Raw genomic sequence first — 19,874 nt, forward strand, 5'->3', positions numbered from 1 at the left:
AGAAACAGCTAAGAAGTTCATTCCAAGAGGTTACCGCAAATAATATATCCCTGGATGGAATGAAGAAAGTCAAGCACTATATCAAGACTTTCAACGATGTGGAGATCCTAACACAGCAACCAAGCTTCTGTCCAGTCTGGACTCATCTCGAAGGCATAAGTGGATAGAAACAGCTGAGAGGATAGATTTTACTCACTCTAGCAGAGAAGCTTGGAGTCTTCTCAGAAAATTAGGAGGAAGCCCACCAGTATGCAGAGAACAGGCTGAAGTTACATCAGATCAAATTGCCTCTCACATCATTGCAACGTCACGAGTTCCAGGTGACAAGAAACACACCAAATATATTCGACGACAACTTCAAGTCTTGAAGTCAACAGCACCTCAGTCTTCAGAATATGCAAATCCCTTCACAGTATCCGAGATTGATACAGCAATGAAAGATGTAAAACCATTTAAAGCTCCTGGCTTCGATGGAATTCATCCTGAGTTCTTGATCAATCTGGGACAAAATGCGAAGAAATGGCTGGCAACATTTTTCACAGACATCTTACTAACTGGACACATGCCTTTGGAGTTCAAAAAAGCTAAGATAATTGTGATTTTATAACCTGGCAAACCCAACAACAAGCCAGAAAATTATCGCCACATAGCCCTCCTTAGCTGTTGCTACGAACTGTTTGAAAGACTCATATTTAACAGAATAAGCAGCACCATTTTACAGCACATTCCCATGGATCAGGCAGGCTTCAGACCAGGTCGCAGCTGTTGTGATCAAGTTTTGGCACTTACAACATTCATAGAAATGGGGTTCCAAAGAAAACTGAAAACATCTGTTGCTTTTGTTGATCTCACTGCTGCATTTGATACCGTGTGGAGGGAAGGTATGGTCTATAAACTTCTCTGGATCATACCATGCATAAAGATAGCAAGACTTATTAACAATATATTGAGTGATAAGAGGCTTCAGGTTATCATCGGAAGCAATGTGAGCAAGGAGAGGAAGCTTAAAAATGGTTTGCCTCAAGGTTCAGTCCTATCGCCACTCCTGTTCAGCTTATATATATCTGATCTTCCTGAAGTTACATCACGGAAATTCTGCTACGCTGATGATATAGCATTAGCTGTGCAACACAAAGAACTGGAGAGAACTGAAGAGATTTTAACAAGGGATTTGTCCATTTTGGAAACTTACTTCAGGAACTGCAGACTTAAGCCCAACACCAATAAAACAGAGGTGTCTTGTTTCCATTTAAACAATCACTTAGCAAATACTAAATTGAATGTAAGTTTCTGTGGCAGGATACTTCACCACAACTGGAACCCAAAATATCTTGGAGTAATCTTGGATCAAACACTATCCTACAAGCAACATCTGCTGCGCGCTGCACAGAAACTGAAAACACATAACAACATCATTCATAAGCTTTGTGGAACTACCTGGGGTTCTTTGGCAAGAGTTTTACGGTCTTCAGCTTTAGGCTTGGTATATTCAAGTGCTGGAGAACTGTGCTCCAGTATGGATGAACAGTCATCACACAAAACTCATTGATACTGAATTGAATTCCACTATGCGCATAATAACTGGCACAATTCGATCTACACCAACTCATTGGCTTCGCTTCTATCTGGAATAATGCCATCTGATTTATGCAGATCCACCGCTCTTATCAAGGAATTCAATAAAATCTTAAGGAACCCCGATCTACCAGTACATGAAGATCTACGAACTATCCATCAAAACAGATTACGTTCATGCCATCCAATTTTACGTAACGCCTTAGACATGGTTGCTAGAAGCTACAACCCAACTACAGAGTGGAAAAGACGGTGGGAAGCAGCAACGGAGACGCACCTGCACAGTATGTTCTCGAATGCCAAACTTCCAAGTGGATTCCAACTACCACATAAAACATGGTTTGTTCTGAACAGAATAAGAACAGGCCATGGCAGACGCAGAGACATGCTGTTTAAATGGAACAAGTTGCCGACACCCGCGTGCGACTGTGGAGCTGCTCGACAAACCATACATCATATTGTCAGAGAGTGTGAAACGCGGGCATACACAGGCAGCAAAGTGGATTTCCTGATGACAACTCCAGAAGCAATACAGTGGATCAGTGATCTTGACATTCAGTTGTAGGGAGCCTTTTCTTGTTATGTAAACATGTATATAATTTATATCTGAACTCAACTTGATTGTATGGGACATGCGCCAAAGAAAGAAAGAAAGAAAGAAAGAAAGAAAGAAAGAAAGAAAGAAAGAAAGAAAGAAAGAAAGAAATAAATAAATACCTCCAAGCTGGAGTGCATGCATTCAAATAAACTGTCAGAACTTCACTAGCTTTTGAAGGACTGCTGTGTATTTTTCTGGTGGCCGTCCTGAATAGTTGTTGAAATGCAGGTAGGTAAGTAGTTGTTGAAATCTATTTCGGCTCATAGTTTTCAGAAATATTTTAAAAAAAAATTTTATTAGGGGATCGGTTGGCCAGTTATCTTTCAGACATGATTTCTTCACCTGGCCTATAAATATACAGAGTGCAATATTTTCTAAAATTTCCCTGCTAGTGACATTAGTCCACTTTAGTGTTTTAGGGGATACATTACAAGAATGTGAATTCTGCTCATAGTATAAGTTTGTCTGTTCAGCTACATACTGAAAAAAATCCTTACCAAACATAAGTCCTGCTACTTGTCCTATGTTTCCAGATTCATGAGGCTATACCTTTATACCAGAAACACCTTCAAAATTCTCTAGCCTAGGTTTACTGTTGTCCATAATCCAGTTGTCAGAAAACACTACATTATTTACAATATTTAGAATATTTACACCCGTGACACAATTATGAGACTCGTTCTGCACTACGTGAGTTCCACACCTTGAAGATAAGGCTATAATCTCGTCATCACTTGAAACATTTCCGTTAGAAGATATTTCATTATCGAACTCTAAATATTCAGCATCACTTGAATATTCGGAGCCTGTATCGGCATATAAAACACAAATAATTTCATCCTTGTCTAAACACGTGCGATCGCTGGGCACTGCCATCTTGCATAGCTCTTCGAACTTTGTAAACATGTTGTCAGGAAATGCAAAGAAAATCTATAATATTAAGAATACTCGAAAAGAAATGCGACTAACGATTGTGTAGAACCATACATAACGAGTTCTATCACCCTCGACCTCCAAATGGTTCCCGTATATCTCAAAAAATAGCACTAAAGTTCAGTCTGCTGCTAACACGAGATAACTTGGGACCAGTTCGCAACGCTCGGCCAGGCAAACACGAGTTTTCTCGGGACGGGTCCGCATTGTGTTAACCTGGCTAGAAGGTCATGAATCTGCTGCACCAGTGGGTGTTGCGAGAAACAGGTTTCAATGGACTGCACAGAGCTTGAGTTGGTACACATAAGAAAGTGGCTTCTTTCGTCACCCAGTGCAAACTGCAGAGTACGTTAAAGAATCTGAAAAGGAAGATGGATAGACTAAAGTTAGATGTAGTTAGTATAAGTGAAGTACATTCACAGAAAGAGCAGGATTTGGTCGAGCGATTACAGAATTATTAAATAAAATCAAACAGGGGAAATGCAGGAATTTGTTTAATAATGAACAAGAAAATAGGGCAGCGGGTAAGCTACTATGACAAGCATAGTGAAAGGGTTATTGTTCTCAAGATAGACACCAAACCTTTGCCCACCACAATAACGCAGGTTAGTACAGCAGATGATGAACTCGAAAAAATATATGAAGAGATAGAAGATTTAATATAATATGTAAAAGGTGATGAGAAACTAATTGTGATGGAAGATTGGAATGCAGTGGTAGGTCAACGAAGAGAAGGTAGGAGAACTGGGATTGGGACGTGGAACGAAAGGGAAGCCGGCTGGTTGAATTCTGCACTGATCATAATTTAGTCCTTGCTAAGACTTTTGTTCAAACACCACAAACAACAGCTGTATACATGGAGACACTGGAAGGTATCAAAAAGACTTCATTATAATTAGGCAGATTCCAGAAACCAGGTGCTGGATTGCAAAACGTTTCCAGGAGCAGACGTGGACTCTGACTACAACTAGTTGGTGATGAAATGCAATCTGAAGTTGAAGAAATTGAAGAAAGGAAGGAATGAAAGGAAATGGGATGTAGACAAGTTGAAAGAAGTGTTAGAAATTGTTTCAAGGAACATGCTGCACTGACTAAATGAAAAGGCTGAAGGAAACACAATAGAGGAACAATGGACAGTCGTGAAGAATGAGGTAAAAAAGGCTGCTGAAGAAATGTTAGGAAGAAAGGAAAGATCAACTAAGAATCAATGAATAACTCAGGAGATACTAGATCTGACTGATGAACGATGAAAATAGAAGAATGCAAAATTGAAGAGGACAGAAAAGAAAATAGGTGATTAAATGAAGTGGATAGAAAGTGCAGGACAGCTAAGGAAGAATGGCTGAAGGAGGAGTGCAAGAATGCTGAAAGTTGTATGATCCTAGGAAAGGTAGATGTTGCATAAGGAATAGTAAGGAAACCTTTGGAGAAAGGAAAACTCTGTATGAATATTAACAGCTCAGATGAAAAACCACTTCTAAGGGCACAAGATAAGGTGGAAAGATGGCAGAACATCTCCAACAGTTGTATGTATCAAGGTAAAAACGTAGATGATATGGTCCTGGAACAAGGAGAGGCTACTGATGCTGATGAAATGGGAGACCCAATTTTGAGGTCAGAATTTGAAAGAGCTTTCAGAGACCTAAACAGGAACAAGGCACCTGGAATTGATGACACTTCTTCTGAATTATTGACTGCCTTACGAGAAACCAGCATGGGAGGGTAAGATATACGAGACAGGAGGAAGTGTTAACCAATTTTCGGTAGAATGTTATACCTATTCTCAAAAAGCCAGTGCTAACAGGTGTAAAAAATACTGCACCATTACTTTAGTATCTCATGCCTGCAAAAATGTTTACACATTATTTACAAAAGAATTGAGAGACAAGTCGAAACTGAGTTGGGAGAAGATAAATTAGGCTTCGGAAGAAACGCAGGAACAAATGAAGCAATCCTGACTAAGTCTGTACTTAGAAGATAGAAAAACAAGGCCATGTACATGGTGTTCATAGATCTAGAAAAGGCATTCGGTAATGCTGATTGGACTAATTTATTTGAGATTCTGAAGGTGATCAGGATCAGATGCCGAAAACGAAGAATTATCTGCAATCAGAATAAAAATTAGTCTGCAGTGATAAGAATAGAAGGCTTTGAAAAAGCAGCAGCAATCCAGAAAGGAGTGAGCCAAGGCTGCAGTTTACCTCCCCTCCTCTTCAATGTTTATATTATAGAACAGGCAGTACAGAAAATCAAACAGGAATTTGGAAAGGGAACCACAATCCACGGAGAGGAATTCAAAACCCTAAGATTTGGTTATAATATTGTTATTTTATCCGAAACTACAGAAAATTTGAAGAAATTGCTGAATGGTATAGACAGAGTCTTGGAGAAGGAGTACAAGATGAAAATATTGTTAGTCCAAAACAAAAGTAATGGAGTGCAGTTGAACGAAGTCAGATGATGCAGGTAATATCAGATTAGGAAGTTAAGTCTTAAATAAAGGAGATGGATATTGTTATTTGGGTAGTAAAATAACTAACGATGGCAGAAGCAAGGACGACATAAAATGCAGATTAGCACAAGAAAGGAAAGGAAGGCCTTTCTTAAGAAAAGAAATTTGCACACTTCGAACATTGTTATAGAAATAGAAAATGTTTCTGAAGATTTTTTTCTGTAGCGTGGCATTGTATGGAAGTGAAACATGGATAAGTAGCTTAGAAAGAAAGAGAATAGAAGCTTTTGAAATGTGGTGTTACAGAAGATGGATATATCGCACCATTAATGAAGAGATACTGAAATGAATTGGTGAGAGGGTATATATTTGGCTAAATTTGACGAGAAGAGATAGAATGAAAGGACACATCTTAAGACACCCTGAACTTGTTCAGTTGGTTTTGGGGGTAAGTGTAGGCAGTAAGAACGGTAGGGGTAAATCAAGGTTTGAATATGACAAGTAGATTAAAACAGATGTAAGATGCAGAAGGTACGTAGAAATGAAAAGGTTAGCCCAGGATAGGCTGGGATGGAGAGCTGCATCAAACCAGTGTACGGACCGATAACACAAATAACAACTTAGAATTTTAACATCTTTTTAAGTGAATAGGAAAGCTTTTTAAAATATGGTTAGAACATAAGCAGATCCATTTTCCCTTTCCACTTCATCATCCCATTCAACCCTCCCTGCTTATTTGAATTAATTTTATAAATTAGTTTTGTTTTAAGCATAACAAAGGTACTATTGTTTTTTGCTAGGGGCTTTACGTCGCACCGACACAGATAGGTCTTATGGCGACGATGGGATAGGAAAAGACTAGGAGTTGGAAGCGGCCGTGGCCTTAATTAAGGTACAGCCCCAGCATTTGCCTGGTGTGAAAATGGGAAACCACGGAAAACCATAAAGGTACGTTTGCATTACCTTCCCAATTGATATTTGGTAAATTGAGGTCACGTGCTACAATCATGTTCCTTTCCAAATTGTTTCTCACATAGCTTATGTTATCAAATAATTCCAAATCAACATCAGGGCTACCCTTTCCCAGTCTGTACACTACTCCAAAGATATCAAGTTGCCTATTATCTTTAGAGATGAACCTTACACCTAGAATTTCATGTTTGTCATCTTTAACTTTTTCGTAGCTTACAAATTCTTCTTTCACCAGAATGAATACTCCCCTTCCTATCATTCTTATCCTGTGAGCGCAGATCCCAATCTCCAACCCGCCCATCAGGATCTAGAAAGCTCACTCCCAGTTTCCCACATACCCACTCCGTAGTCTCATTTAAATCCCCAACGACCTTCCATTCAGTATGCCTCGTACACAATATCCCACTGATAACAATCTCCGCTTCCTTAAACTTGAAACATGTTCTACAAATAATTTCCTTAAAGCAAATATATAGTATCAAACAGGTGGAAGTTTAGTTTTACTGATTTCATGTACATAACGTTTGATACGGGAAATGAAGCCGATTTAAGCAGTATGTTGTGAGCTGTCAGTGGAGACATGCCATTGAATCGCATTCTGCTTTACGGCTGTCACCCAGGTGGCAGATTCCCTATGAATTTATTTACCAAGCTCTTTGTTAAAAGTTTTCGAAGAACTTTGAAATTTCTCAAACATTTCCCTTGATTATTTATTCCAATCCTTCAGTCCTCGTCCTATAAATAAATATTTGCTCCAATCCGCCCTCTTGAAATCCACCTTTAACGCCCTGTTCCTACTTTTGAGAGCTCCGCTCGTGCTTATTCATCTACTAATGTCATTCCACACCATTCCATCTCTCAATTGACAGTTCGAAACATACCATACAGTTGAGCATCTCGTCTCCTTACTCCCAAGTCTTCTCAGCCCAAAATTTGCAACATTTTCGTAATAGTACTCCTTTGTTGGAAATCGCCCAGTACAAATTGTGCTGTTTTTCTTAGGATCTGTTCCTTCTCATACCAAGTAGTCCTGGTGTGGCTCCCACACACTGGAACCCTTCCTTCCTATCCCATCATCTCCGTAAGACCTATCTGTTTCGGCAGTATGTTAAGCAGATTGCATCTAACCCGGGTCTTATCAGAGACTTATACGCCCTTCCGTTACATCCTTACTGCAACCCCCTGAATACTCTCACAACTATCTCTAAACCTTTTTAACAACCTTGTTAATATGATTACTCCAATGAACATCATTCCTTAAAATAGTAACAGTTAGGTGCTTACAGTGTTCCCCATGAGGGACAGTATTTAAAAAAGAGGGTGTTTCCTTTTGGTGAAACGTACAACTTGACTTTTCATCCTGTCTACCATTGTCCGTTGTCCATCTCGCAACACTGTCTAAGTCCCCCTACAGACACTCTCAATCCTGCAACTCATTTACTACTCTATACAATACATCATCATCCGGAAATAGCCGTATCTGCGATTCCAGTTACTAAACCATAATTTTGCGAGAATACACATCCTAAGTTTTTGAAATGTCTACCTGTTCCAGTTTTGTATTCCTAACCTGACATTCAATCCTCTACTCACATCACTTCAGTCTTGGAAATGCTAATTTTCGTATCATACTCGCTGTACCTCTTTTCAGGTTCGAAGATATTAAACGGCAGGATTTCAGCACAGTCTGCTGTTAAGACCTATCCTGGTAATGTTAATTTAGCACATTTACATTCTGCTTCCTCTAGAACTGTCCAAGGTACTGAAAGCAAAATTTTCATAGGATATAGAGTCACATCTGATAAATCACCGATTTACTTTCTTGGTTCTACATCAATTTATGGATTTTTTAAAACAAGTTCTTAATTTTTTAATTTTAAAAAATATTTATGTTGAAACAGTGTGGTGTGTCTACCACTGAAGATCCATACAAAAACAATAATTCTGTTTCAGAGCTCTAGCTTAAGTAGTTTCTGAGAAAATGGGAAACATTCACCAAAAAAAATGTCTTTTATTTTTTTTTTTTGGAAATCACACTTGGAAGTGTAATGTCGCTTACAAAACACGAATGTTGCCATGTTTCTTACCACATATACACCAGGTAGGAAGTGGTGATACAGCAACCAATGTGGCCAACTTATGCAGCAGGATGTTTAATAATAATGTTATTTGCTTTACGTCCCACTAACTACTTTTTAAGGTCTTCGGAGACGCCGAGGTGCCGGAATTTAGTCCCTCAGGAGTTCTTTTACGTGCCAGTAAATCTACCGACACGGGGCTGTCGTATTTGAGCACCTTCAAATACCACCGGACTGAGCCAGGATCGAACCTGCCAAGTTGGGCTTAGAAGGCCAGCGCCTTAACCGTCTGAGCCACTCAGCCCGGCAGCAGGATGTTTACTAAAAATCAACATAAATTAGTGCCTTCAAGAGCAACTAGTTCCCGAGATATCTTGTCTTAACTGTCAAAGTGCTCACAGAACCTGGAGAAATCATTTGTGCAGTATATTTTTTTTTAAATTTAGAAATACTTGTAGTCATCAAAAATCCATGAAGCATACTTCAAATTAAAGAGGAAACTCCAAATAATTTTCCATAAAAAACTAATTTTTTTTTTACTATCACCACCTTTTATACTTTCCTTAAGACCAAGTCATTGGCATATGCAAAATGGGGTTTCACCATAGACTCTGATGTACTCTAGTATAATACTAGAAATAGACACAGTCTGCACATAGAACCATACAAAACTAAGCTATATGCATCAAGTTTGAGTTATGCACGAGTACATTTATTTAATAAATTGCCAGACTACGTTAAGCATATAAAGAATTATTAAAATTTGTTTCTAACCATTGTTTTTATTCTACTGAAGAATACTTAGCTCTTGAAAATTAACTTATGTATCACCTTTTTTTTAAAAAAAATCTGTGCGTCTTTACCACATTGTATATTTATTTCTCATGGCATGTATATTACTGTTTTATCCTTTGTTACTGTAAATATGATTATTGATGTGTCCCATATCACTGTATGATCAGTTCGATGAAATAAAATACAATACAATAATACAAGTTGCAGTTCAACTCTTGGGAGGAACATCCACTGTACCTGCTGCCTCTTGCAGCCCCTAACCGCAACTTAGTAATTACCTATAAATAGCAGTACTCTATCTTCATCTCGCTTTCTTCTCTCACACTCTCCCTTTTGTCAGTTTGTTGATCACATTCTTGACTATTCCTAGAATGTTTGCAGTGACCCATATACACTCTGAAAACTTATTAGTTTCGAAACCTTCATTTGTAGAAATCGCCGTGATTGTTAGGTTTATCTTTGTATTCATAGATGACCAATGATCTGTTTTTAAACAGACACTCGGACCTGACATTATAACAATGTTTAAAAACGAGTGTCATATAGGCTACACTTCAGGTGCTGCCCGAATAAGAGATGAGGAAACAGTCCCATCAGGCGAAACATAAGCAGAGTTTAATCCAGAACTCTCTTCTTTTTGTCTTTTTACGTCGCACCGACACAGACTGATCTTATGGTGACGATGGGGTCTTGTCCAAATGTATGGACAAGACTAGGACGGAAGCGATCGTGCCCTCAACTGATGAACAGTCCCAGCATTTGCTTGGTGTGTACATGGGAAACCACCGAAAACCATCTTTAGGGCTGCCGACAGTGGGGTTAGAACACACCATCTCCCGAATACAAGCAAATAGCTACGTGACGCAAACTGTGTAGCCAACTCGCTCTGGAAATCCAGTATAGAAGTCTCCAAAATCTTCGTCTTCCGCCGTAAAATGCAGGTTGGAAATATGCGGTAAACAAGTGTGTAAGTGGCTTGTCCAGCATCTTTTCCTCTACATCACTCCTTTTCCTTTGTACTGGTAAAACTTATGATACCTGTTGCCGCACTGCCTCGCAGGTTCAGTCAATGACGAAGTTTCAGGAAGGACAGATACACATGATGGCATTTACGATGGCTTTTCAGGACCTGATACTCTAGTACCATGTTCATTAATGAGAATTGCATTAACCAGTTGAATTTTTATATACATAATAATTATTATTTTGTACCTTTTTACAACATGTTTCTAAGAAACCATTTCCCTGTAATTGAGTTTTTGTCCACATCAATCAAATTGGGTCTTTACCTCTCTATCCACAATAAGGCATGAAATACGTGATGCAAAGCGGGGAGGCCACGCGTAACAGTTTCGAGGAACTACGCTTCTGTATGTATCAGAAACACCTGTAAGCCTAATATAAAGTACTTCGAATAACTAAAGAATATCTGTAACCAGCCAGCAAGTAACAGGGACAGGGTAGGAATATCAGTACTGCCTCTAAATTGTTACAAAATATTCATTCGCAGCTGCGCAGGAGTGCGCCCTTAAAGTGAGCTGCTATGCTTCCTAATATTCATTAGCCAATCAGAAACTCCTAACCTCCCCTTGGTTTCGCTCAAGACAGTTACTTTTGTATTAGGGTCTCCAGTGGAACATATTTCTGGAACAGCTTACACTGATGGAATAGGATACAGTATCATGTTACGATATATAACTCCCATCTCTACTATAAACAAATCTTTGCCCCAATCCATCTTCTTGAATTCCAACTTTATCTTCACACTGTGATCTTTCCTAGTTTCAAAGACACCACTCAAACTTATTTGCCTACCAATGTCATTCCATGCCATCTCTCCACTGAAAACTCGGAAGATACAACTTATGATAAAGATGTTGATTCCCATAGGCAACCTGAAATATCCCACTAAAATATACGATGAAGTTCGTAAATTGTACTATATACCACATAGTCGAGCAGCTCGTCTCCTTTCTCCCAAGTCTTCCAAGCAAAAATTTTCCAACATTTTTGTAACGCTACTCTTTTGTTGGAAATCACCCAGAAAAAATCGAGCTGCTTTTCTTTGGATTTTTTCCAGTTCTTGAATCAAGTAATCCTGGTGAAGGTTCCATACACTGGAGGTGTACGTGGAAAATATGTAAACAGGACTTAACACCTACAATGGAAGGAGAAGTTAAACCATGCAGTCCTTTCACTCAAGAAGAAGGAAAGTGATCTCAAGTGCAAAATCTAATAAGGCAGCAGGCTCAGATGGCCTCTACAACGAATATCTGAAGACATCTCTCCCTTACCTAGAAACAGTATGGTTAGAACTGATGAACAAGTGTCTGGAAACAGGAAACATTCCAACTGTATGGAGAAAATCAGTCGTTAAGATGCTCTACAAAGGGAAAGGAGAAGTAAACAAACCTGAATCACATCGCGGAGTGGCTCGTGAATCAGCAGCTTTTAAGATTCTCACCAAACTGCTAACTCAGAGAATCAATAGAATAGCAGACCCGCTTCTCTCTGATGAACAGTTCGGATTCAGAGCCGGGAGTTCAACTCTGATGGCAGTGGAATGCCTCCTGCAAGATATTCATGAAACTACCAGAAAAAAGCAAGGCAAAAAGTTCGTAATATTTATTGACTACTCCAAGGCTTTTGATACAGCAGATAGGCAGAAACTTGTTAGAAAACTAGAGGAAATCGTTGGTCGTACCTGGCTCACAAGGCTAGTTACCAATATACTATCAGAGATTCAAATAAGTGAATCTCTGCACATCAAGGTGGATCCGGCAGATAAATGGGGTATTACAGCGGGACCCACTAAGTTCTCTGCTGTTTAATATCTTCACACAGGATGCAATCAAAGAAATCAAGAAGCAAACACGGAAGGTTAATGCATATGTATATGCAGACGACATGGCTATTGCGTCTGAGAGTGAAGAGGAACTACAACATGCCATGGACTTAATCGTGGAGTGGGTGAAGAAAATAAAATGGACCTTAATACGAACAAAACCGAATTGGTTGTTTTCAGGAAAGGAGTGCCTCCTATATTTCTAGAAAATAGATCTCAGAGAGTTAGAGTAGGTGAAGCTTTGTCTGACCCTGTAATAGTTGAGAGGGGAGTTCCTCAGGGCAGTGTTATCGGACCTTTATGTTTTCTTATATATATAAATGATATGAGTAAAGGAGTGGAATCGGAGGTAAGGCTTTTTGCGGATGATGTTATTCTCTATAGAGTGATAAATAAGTTACAAGATTGTGAGCAACTGCAACGTGACCTCGAAAATATTGTGAGATGGACAGCAGGCAATGGTATGTTGATAAACGGGGCTAAAAGTCAGGTTGTGAGTTTCACAAATAGGAAAAGTCCTCTCAGTTTTAATTACTGCGTTGATGGGGTGAAAGTTCCTTTTGGGGATCATTGTAAGTATCTAGGTGTTAATATAAGGAAAGATCTTCACTGGGGTAATCACATAAATGGGATTGTAAATAAAGGGTACCGATCTCTGGATCCCTGCACATGGTTATGAGGGTGTTTAGGGGTTGTAGTAAGGATGTAAAGGAGAGTGCATATAAGTCTTTGGTAAGACCCCAACTAGAGTATGGTTCCAGTGTATGGGACCCTCACCAGGATTACCTGATTCAAGAACTGGAAAAAATCCAAAGAAAAGCAGCTCGATTTTTTCTGGGTGATTTCCGACAAAAGAGTAGCGTTACAAAAATGTTGCAATGTTTGGGTTGGGAAGAATTGAGAGAAAGAAGAAGAGCTGCTCGACTAAGTGGTATGTTACAAGTAACAACTCTCATTATTGTTCCGTATTGAAGATGACGTTAGGCATAGATATCAAGGATAATTAAATAAAAAACCACCTATTCAATACTTTCCACGTTTAATGTGGTTATTATCTACATGATTTTATGTAGACTCATTTGGTCAGGTACATGTTTCACCCATTATTTTGGGCATCTTCAGCCTGTAAACAACCTTTAGGTCAAGGTTTGGGACCTTTTTAACTAATATAAACATACTAATCTATACACTATATACAACATATACATTATATACAATATATACAAACATAAGTCAATACAGTAAAGTTTTTTGGTCCTAATCTATTTAATATGGAAAATGTCCAAAACTAAAATGGATCTTCTTTTCGGTGAAGAGGATTGCAAATCGGGGTTTATGTGACCCCTATATCATATTAAGTACTTGACGTATCGTGTCTGGTGACAGGATGTGTCGTCAACAATAAGAGGAGATTTGAACTGATTGTAGGTTGGTCAAGATTGAAAATATAAATTTAAATTGAATGTGTTTTAACTTGGCAGTTCTGGTTAACTTAAAATGTTCAAAACTAAAAATAAAATGAAACGGATTTTGAATTAAAAATTTTTGAGCACGCGTTGTGATAAAATGTATTAAATTAACACCTCTTAACTGTAAAGTGACTTACTTGTTCAGTTAATACTAGATGGATCTGTCTGTTCCGGCAGCGCCTGTCTTGTCACCATTTCTACTCCTGGTGTTGTAATGGTGCGGTAATGGAGGGACGGGGCATGGAGGGAGAGTGGGGGTAGGCTGGTCTATGGGCGTGTGTGCTGTTGCTAGAGGGGAGTTTCTAGAAGCAATATGGGCGGGTTTAACTTTTTGCATGATGGATGAAGCATTTGAGTGTGGAGATTTAAATAATTGAGGGATTTTGTTTTGATCTGAATTCACGATATTAATTAATCTAGGTGTTAATTCGTACAAAGGATTTTTAATTTCATTGACGTCGTTGAGATTTTTATTTTTATTGTAGGTTTGGTCTAAAAAGATGTGTAGGTTTTCCAGTTCATTCATTAATTTCCCTTTACCTATGCTTCTAATGATGGTAAGAGAAACGGGCCATCACTTTACATCCGAGCTATCAGTGGAGAGATGGCGTGGAATGACATTAGTAGACGAATAGGTTTGAATGGCGTCTATAAAAGTAGGAAAGATCACAATATGAAGATAAAGTTGGAATTCAAGAGGACAAACTGGGGCAAATATTCATTTATAGGAAGGGGAGTTAGGGATTGGAATAACTTACCAAGGGAGATGTTCAATAAATTTCCAATTTCTTTGAAATCATTTCGGAAAAGGCTAGGAAAGCAACAGATAGGGAATCTGCCACCTGGGCGACTGCCCTAAATGCAGATCAGTATTGATTGATTGATTGATTGAGGAGGAAAATTATCAAAGGATGATTATATCCTATGTAAAGGACAAAAGTTACGAATTAATAACCAATACAAATATCTGGGGATTACAATACAGGTAACAGGAACAACATTCACAGTACATCAACAGGAGAGAGTCATCGCAGCTATACGAAGCATTAGTTTTATTAAACACCTTCCACAGCTGTCTTTGGGGACAGCCATGGCTCTGTTTAATACGAAAGTTGTTCCAACAGCCATATATGGTCTAGAGTTAATATGGGAACATCTCTTGAAAAGACAACTACAAGAGCTGGAAAGTCTGAAGGCTAGATTCTTGAAGAGAGTTCTGTGTGTTTCTAAATATACATCATCAAGACCAGTATATGTTCTTGCAAAGCAGACATACTTCATTGAAGACATAAGATTTAAATTGTTACTTTATTTTTTTTAATTTTTTTTTTTGCTATGGGCTTTACGTTGCACCGACACGGATAGGTCTTATGGTGACGATGGGATAGGAAAGGCCTAGGAGTTGGAAGGAAGCGGCCGTGGCCTTAATTAAGGTACAGCCCCAGCATTTGCCTGGTGTGAAAATGGGAAACCACGGAAAACCATTTTCAGGGCTGCCGATAGTGGGATTCGAACCTACTATCTCCCGGATGCAAGCTCACAGCCGCGCGACTCTACGCGCACGGCCAACTCGCCCGGTAAATTGTTACTTTAAGCAACAAGGAGTTGCTACAAGAACTGCAATCAAAGAGGGCTATGATATGGGATGAGTTTTACTCAACTGATGTGATGATAAACAGGGATTGGATGCGCGGTGGATATGATCCGAGGCATACAGTGAACACGTTTGCCGTACACGGGTTCCACCATAAACCTTGAGATTTCACAAGCCAAGACCAGGCTGCGTATGTGTCTTCTGCGACCAACGATGTGATGTATACCATGCCATCAAATGTGCCCGCAGAAAAGGAAGCTTGACACAATTGTGTCAATAAGTGATGGTGTTTTGCATGCATTGTATGATATTATTATTATTATTATTATTATTATTATTATTATTATTATTATTATTGATGTATATCTGAGTGTATTTAAGTTCATATATTATGACCATTTGGTTGCAATAAATTTATTATACTCTAGTTGGGAACTCACCAGAGACTTATGTGCCCTCTCCTTTACATTCTTGCTGCAACCACTAAATACCCTCATAATCGTGTGCAGAGATCTGTACACTATTTACAATCACATCTATCTGATTACCCCAATGAAGACCTTTCCTCATATTAAAACATAGATACTTACAATGATCCCCATCAAGACAGTAATTAAAACAGAGGACGTTTCCTATTTGTGAAACTCACAACCTAACTTTTAACCCCGTTTATCCTCATACCATTGCCTACTGTCCATCTCACAGCATTTAAGAGGACAAATTGGGGCAATTATTCATTTATAGGAAGGGGAGTTAGGGACTGGAATAACTTACCAAGGGAGATGTTCAATAAATTTCCAATTTCCTTGAAATCATTTAAGAAAAGGCTAGGAAAACAACAGATAGGGAATCTGCCAACTGCGCGACTGCCCTAAATGCAGATCAGTATTGACTGATTGATTATCGAGGTAATTTGGCAGTTGCTCACAATCTTGTAACTTATTACTCTGTACAGTACATGAACCTCTTCTTGATTCCCGAGCTCCCTAGTGCTGAATCAGTAGACCTCGGTTATCTTCGAGATTCGTATTGGCAACCTATGAAACAAACTATGAATCGCTCATGCATCGCCGTGAAACATCTGGTGTACACTTTATGTACTAGTACTGGTGTTTACAGAACAAAGCAAAACTATAGAATTCATGCTAGGAACAAGATTTGCATCGAGAAAGGTTATAAAATGTGTGTGTGAGACCGTTTGATGGCTTAAGAAGATAAAAGTGTATATTCTATTCATATCGATTGATCATATTATCGATTCAATTCAGATTTAATTTCCATTCAGTTGGCAGTATAACCGGAACTGGGAGTGCTCCCTCCTTACTCCTCACCCACGTAAAAACCTGGTATCACGAAAAGGTTTGCATACTGTACAGTATAACATCATCTGCAAAAAGCCTCATCTCTGATTCCACTTCTTTACTCATATCGCATATATAAGGAAACACAAAGGTCCAATAACACTGCCTTGATGAATTATTACAGAGACAGATAAAGCTTTGCCTACTTGAATTCTTTGAGTTCTATTTTCTAGAAACATAGCCACCCAATCAGTCACTCTTTTGTCACGTCCAATTGCACTCATTTTTACCAGCAATCTTCCATGACTTACCCTATCAAATGCCTTAGATAGGTCATTCACGATATAGTCCATCTGACCTGAATACAAGATAATTGCTATATCTTGCCGGAATTCTACAAGTTGAGCTTCAGTGGAATAACCTTTCCTAAACCCAAACTGCCTTCTATCGAACCAGTATTAATTTTGAAAATATGCCTAATACAATCAGAAAGAATGCTTTCCCAAGCTTACATGCAATGCATGTCAAACTGAGTGGCCTGTAATTTTCAGCTTTATGTCTTATCACAGATTCTTTTCTACACAGGGGTTACTATAGGAACTCTCCAATCATTTGGTACAGCTCCTTCATGCAAACAACAATTAAATAAGTATTTCAAATATGGTACCATATTCCAACCCATAGCTTCCTTCCCACTCCTAGCCCTTATCCCATCGTCGCCATAATTCCTATATGTGTTTGTGTAACGTAAAACAGGTTGTAATAATATAAAAATAAAATGACATCACAAGCTTACAAAGTTACTAGATACTACCATTCACATCATCATCTCCTCGTTAAATGTTAAATACATACGTGTATCTTCTACAATATCTTCTTTCTCCGTTTTAACAGAACTGATCGCGGGTCGTAAGTCAAATATAGCCTGGTCAAATTCCAACAAAATTTCATCTTCCTGTTCATCGTCCAGTCGCATCCACTCCTCCAGGTCTTCGAACTGAATAGTCATTTCGAATCTGAAGGAATCATCGCAAATGAAAGGCACCATAAAGTATACATTTGTGATAAAATACTCTTAATTGAAATATAAGTCAAATGAAAACAATCTAGTTCATTTAATACTAACTTACCCTGATATTCTAGAATGCGCTTAGTGCGGTATTCAGAATAAACCAAAACCGAATGTATTCATACAGATTATAGTGATCAGTAACGTAATACTGTTGTTGCACATTGAAAACATGACTAAACACAACTGACGTTTCAATCCGGTTGTGTTTATGGCAACTCCAGTCAGTATGCTTTTACGCTTTCTGTTTCCCGCGCAAAATTTTACAGTCGACGGATAATTCAAGCATTGCCAACTTCTTATTCTGCTGTTTTGTTGGTTTTAAACGACATGCAGGGGTCTATTCCACGAACGAACTTTGCACTTTTCATTTCAGATTTTGTTCCACCATCGCTTTTCAGATTTAGCTTGCAAAGTGAAAAGTGAAAAGTTAGAAATCTTTTCACTTTTCAAGCCTGTTATGTTCCTCCATTGGTACAGAAATGCAAAGTGCAAACAAATACAGTAGAGACAATACACGACACTTACGGATTTCGCCTTGCTAAAATGGGAGACAATTCGACGGTGGCGCTACTAGTGACTTGACCTGAACAAATCGCGCTAAATTCAAATATCAATGGAAATGTATATACAGAAATGGATAAATAAATTACGTCTAGAAAGAAAGTGGTATTGGGATATTAAATTCGAAGTTGCTAAAGCAATTCTGGATAAATGAATGAAGAATTATTTAAAAGGCTATTATTCAAATACTGAAATTAGACATATAAACAAGGTGTGAAATGGACTGCTGTGAAATGGCTTGATCTTTCATTTATGCATTACTTTTTTAGCTTTAGCATACCTGCCTGAAATCTTACGGTTGGATTTGTCTTTTTTACTCATTTAAAAACAATGTATCATCGCATTAAGACATTTGTCAATAAAAATATCGGCACATTCCTTACACATATGATGCAATGAATTAACATTTAATAGCTGGACAATTTTCCTATTAACATGAAGCCTACTAACAGAAAGAAAATCTATAAAATCCCGGCTTTAATCTGAGAAGAGGGATAAAAGAAAGAAAAGTTTGAAAATGTTGTCGATAGTGATGCTTTGAGGAATATTTACGTACAATTAGAGTAAAAATGTAACGTACCCTTGGCTGTATCGTCGAGGATTTTTAAAGTCGGTGGCCTGGAAATGATCTGAACAGATCTTATAATTCTTATACAAGCGTAACGTCCCTTCTTTCTTGTACACTTTATCCAAATCGCTTCTGTGACATTTCAAAACCCACAGATCACACCTACAACAACACATCAGTATTGAAGGTTAACTGCTGCACTATACAATAAAATATGCGTATTATATTTTAAGCCCGTTAAAACATGGGTCGAGCAGGTCAGAAGATTATGAAGTACTATAAAAATCTCTGTCACTGAAAGAATATATATGCAAACACAATATTACTTACATGTTCTTGTCACGAGGGAACCTGAAGAACGAGCGCGCATTTTTCTCTACTACGTAATTACTGCAGCCAAACACAGCAAATACCATTCCCCTCATGCTGAGAGGAGATATCAAGGAATGACACACGCTACTATTTAATTATGTCAACTCACTGAAAACGCATAAATAACACCAAAAACTTCACACAAAAATACACGTGCTCTTATGACAGAATCAGTACCGTTCAGGTCTATCCGCTAGAGTGAGCTCCAATAGCTGTCCCTCGATATCTCGCTCAGTGTCGTGTATTGTCTCTACTGTATTTGGTGCAAAGAAATGAAGTGAAAAGTTTTCAGAAATCTTGCAAAGAGATGATTCCCTTTTCATATGTTAACAAGTATATACATTGGTTTCTCGGCGTAGAACTTGGTTTAGTGATAAAAACACGTTACAACGTGAGCTTTTGTTAGCATCAAGTGAGGACAGTGATGAAGAATCCAATAATAGAACGTGCAAAGACAGGATTAATTTTCATAACTTCACTTCGACGTAATATCGCGAGTGATTTCGTATTATCCCAATAGAGGCTGACTATATTCTTGAAATGATCGGTCATTTATTGAAACATAAAGAAGTAAATTCCTTTCCGATAAAGAACAAATTCTTATATGTTTACATTTTTTAGTAAATGGTGCCCCGCTGTACTGTGTAACAGCAATGCATGGGACATAAAAATCAATTATTAGCAGAACC

At 38.4% G+C, this 19,874-nt stretch overlaps 1 protein-coding gene across 1 annotated transcript in view; it reads right to left on the bottom strand.

Annotated features, from left to right (window-relative positions):
• LOC136859968 (uncharacterized) overlaps positions 1–17,929 on the bottom strand; it is an 80,838-nt gene extending 62,909 nt beyond the window's left edge. The window contains exons 1-2 of the mRNA XM_067138728.2: positions 17,743–17,929; positions 17,468–17,628 (exon numbers count right to left, since the gene is read on the bottom strand). Coding sequence (XP_066994829.1) covers positions 17,468–17,621 — 154 coding nt within the window. The 5' untranslated portion in view covers positions 17,622–17,628; positions 17,743–17,929. The remainder of the gene's footprint in view (positions 1–17,467; positions 17,629–17,742) is intronic.
• Between the last annotated feature and the right edge of the window lie 1,945 nt (positions 17,930–19,874).

The sequence above is a fragment of the Anabrus simplex genome, chromosome 1 (genome assembly GCF_040414725.1).
Source record: "Anabrus simplex isolate iqAnaSimp1 chromosome 1, ASM4041472v1, whole genome shotgun sequence".
Lineage (NCBI taxonomy): Eukaryota > Metazoa > Arthropoda > Insecta > Orthoptera > Tettigoniidae > Anabrus > Anabrus simplex.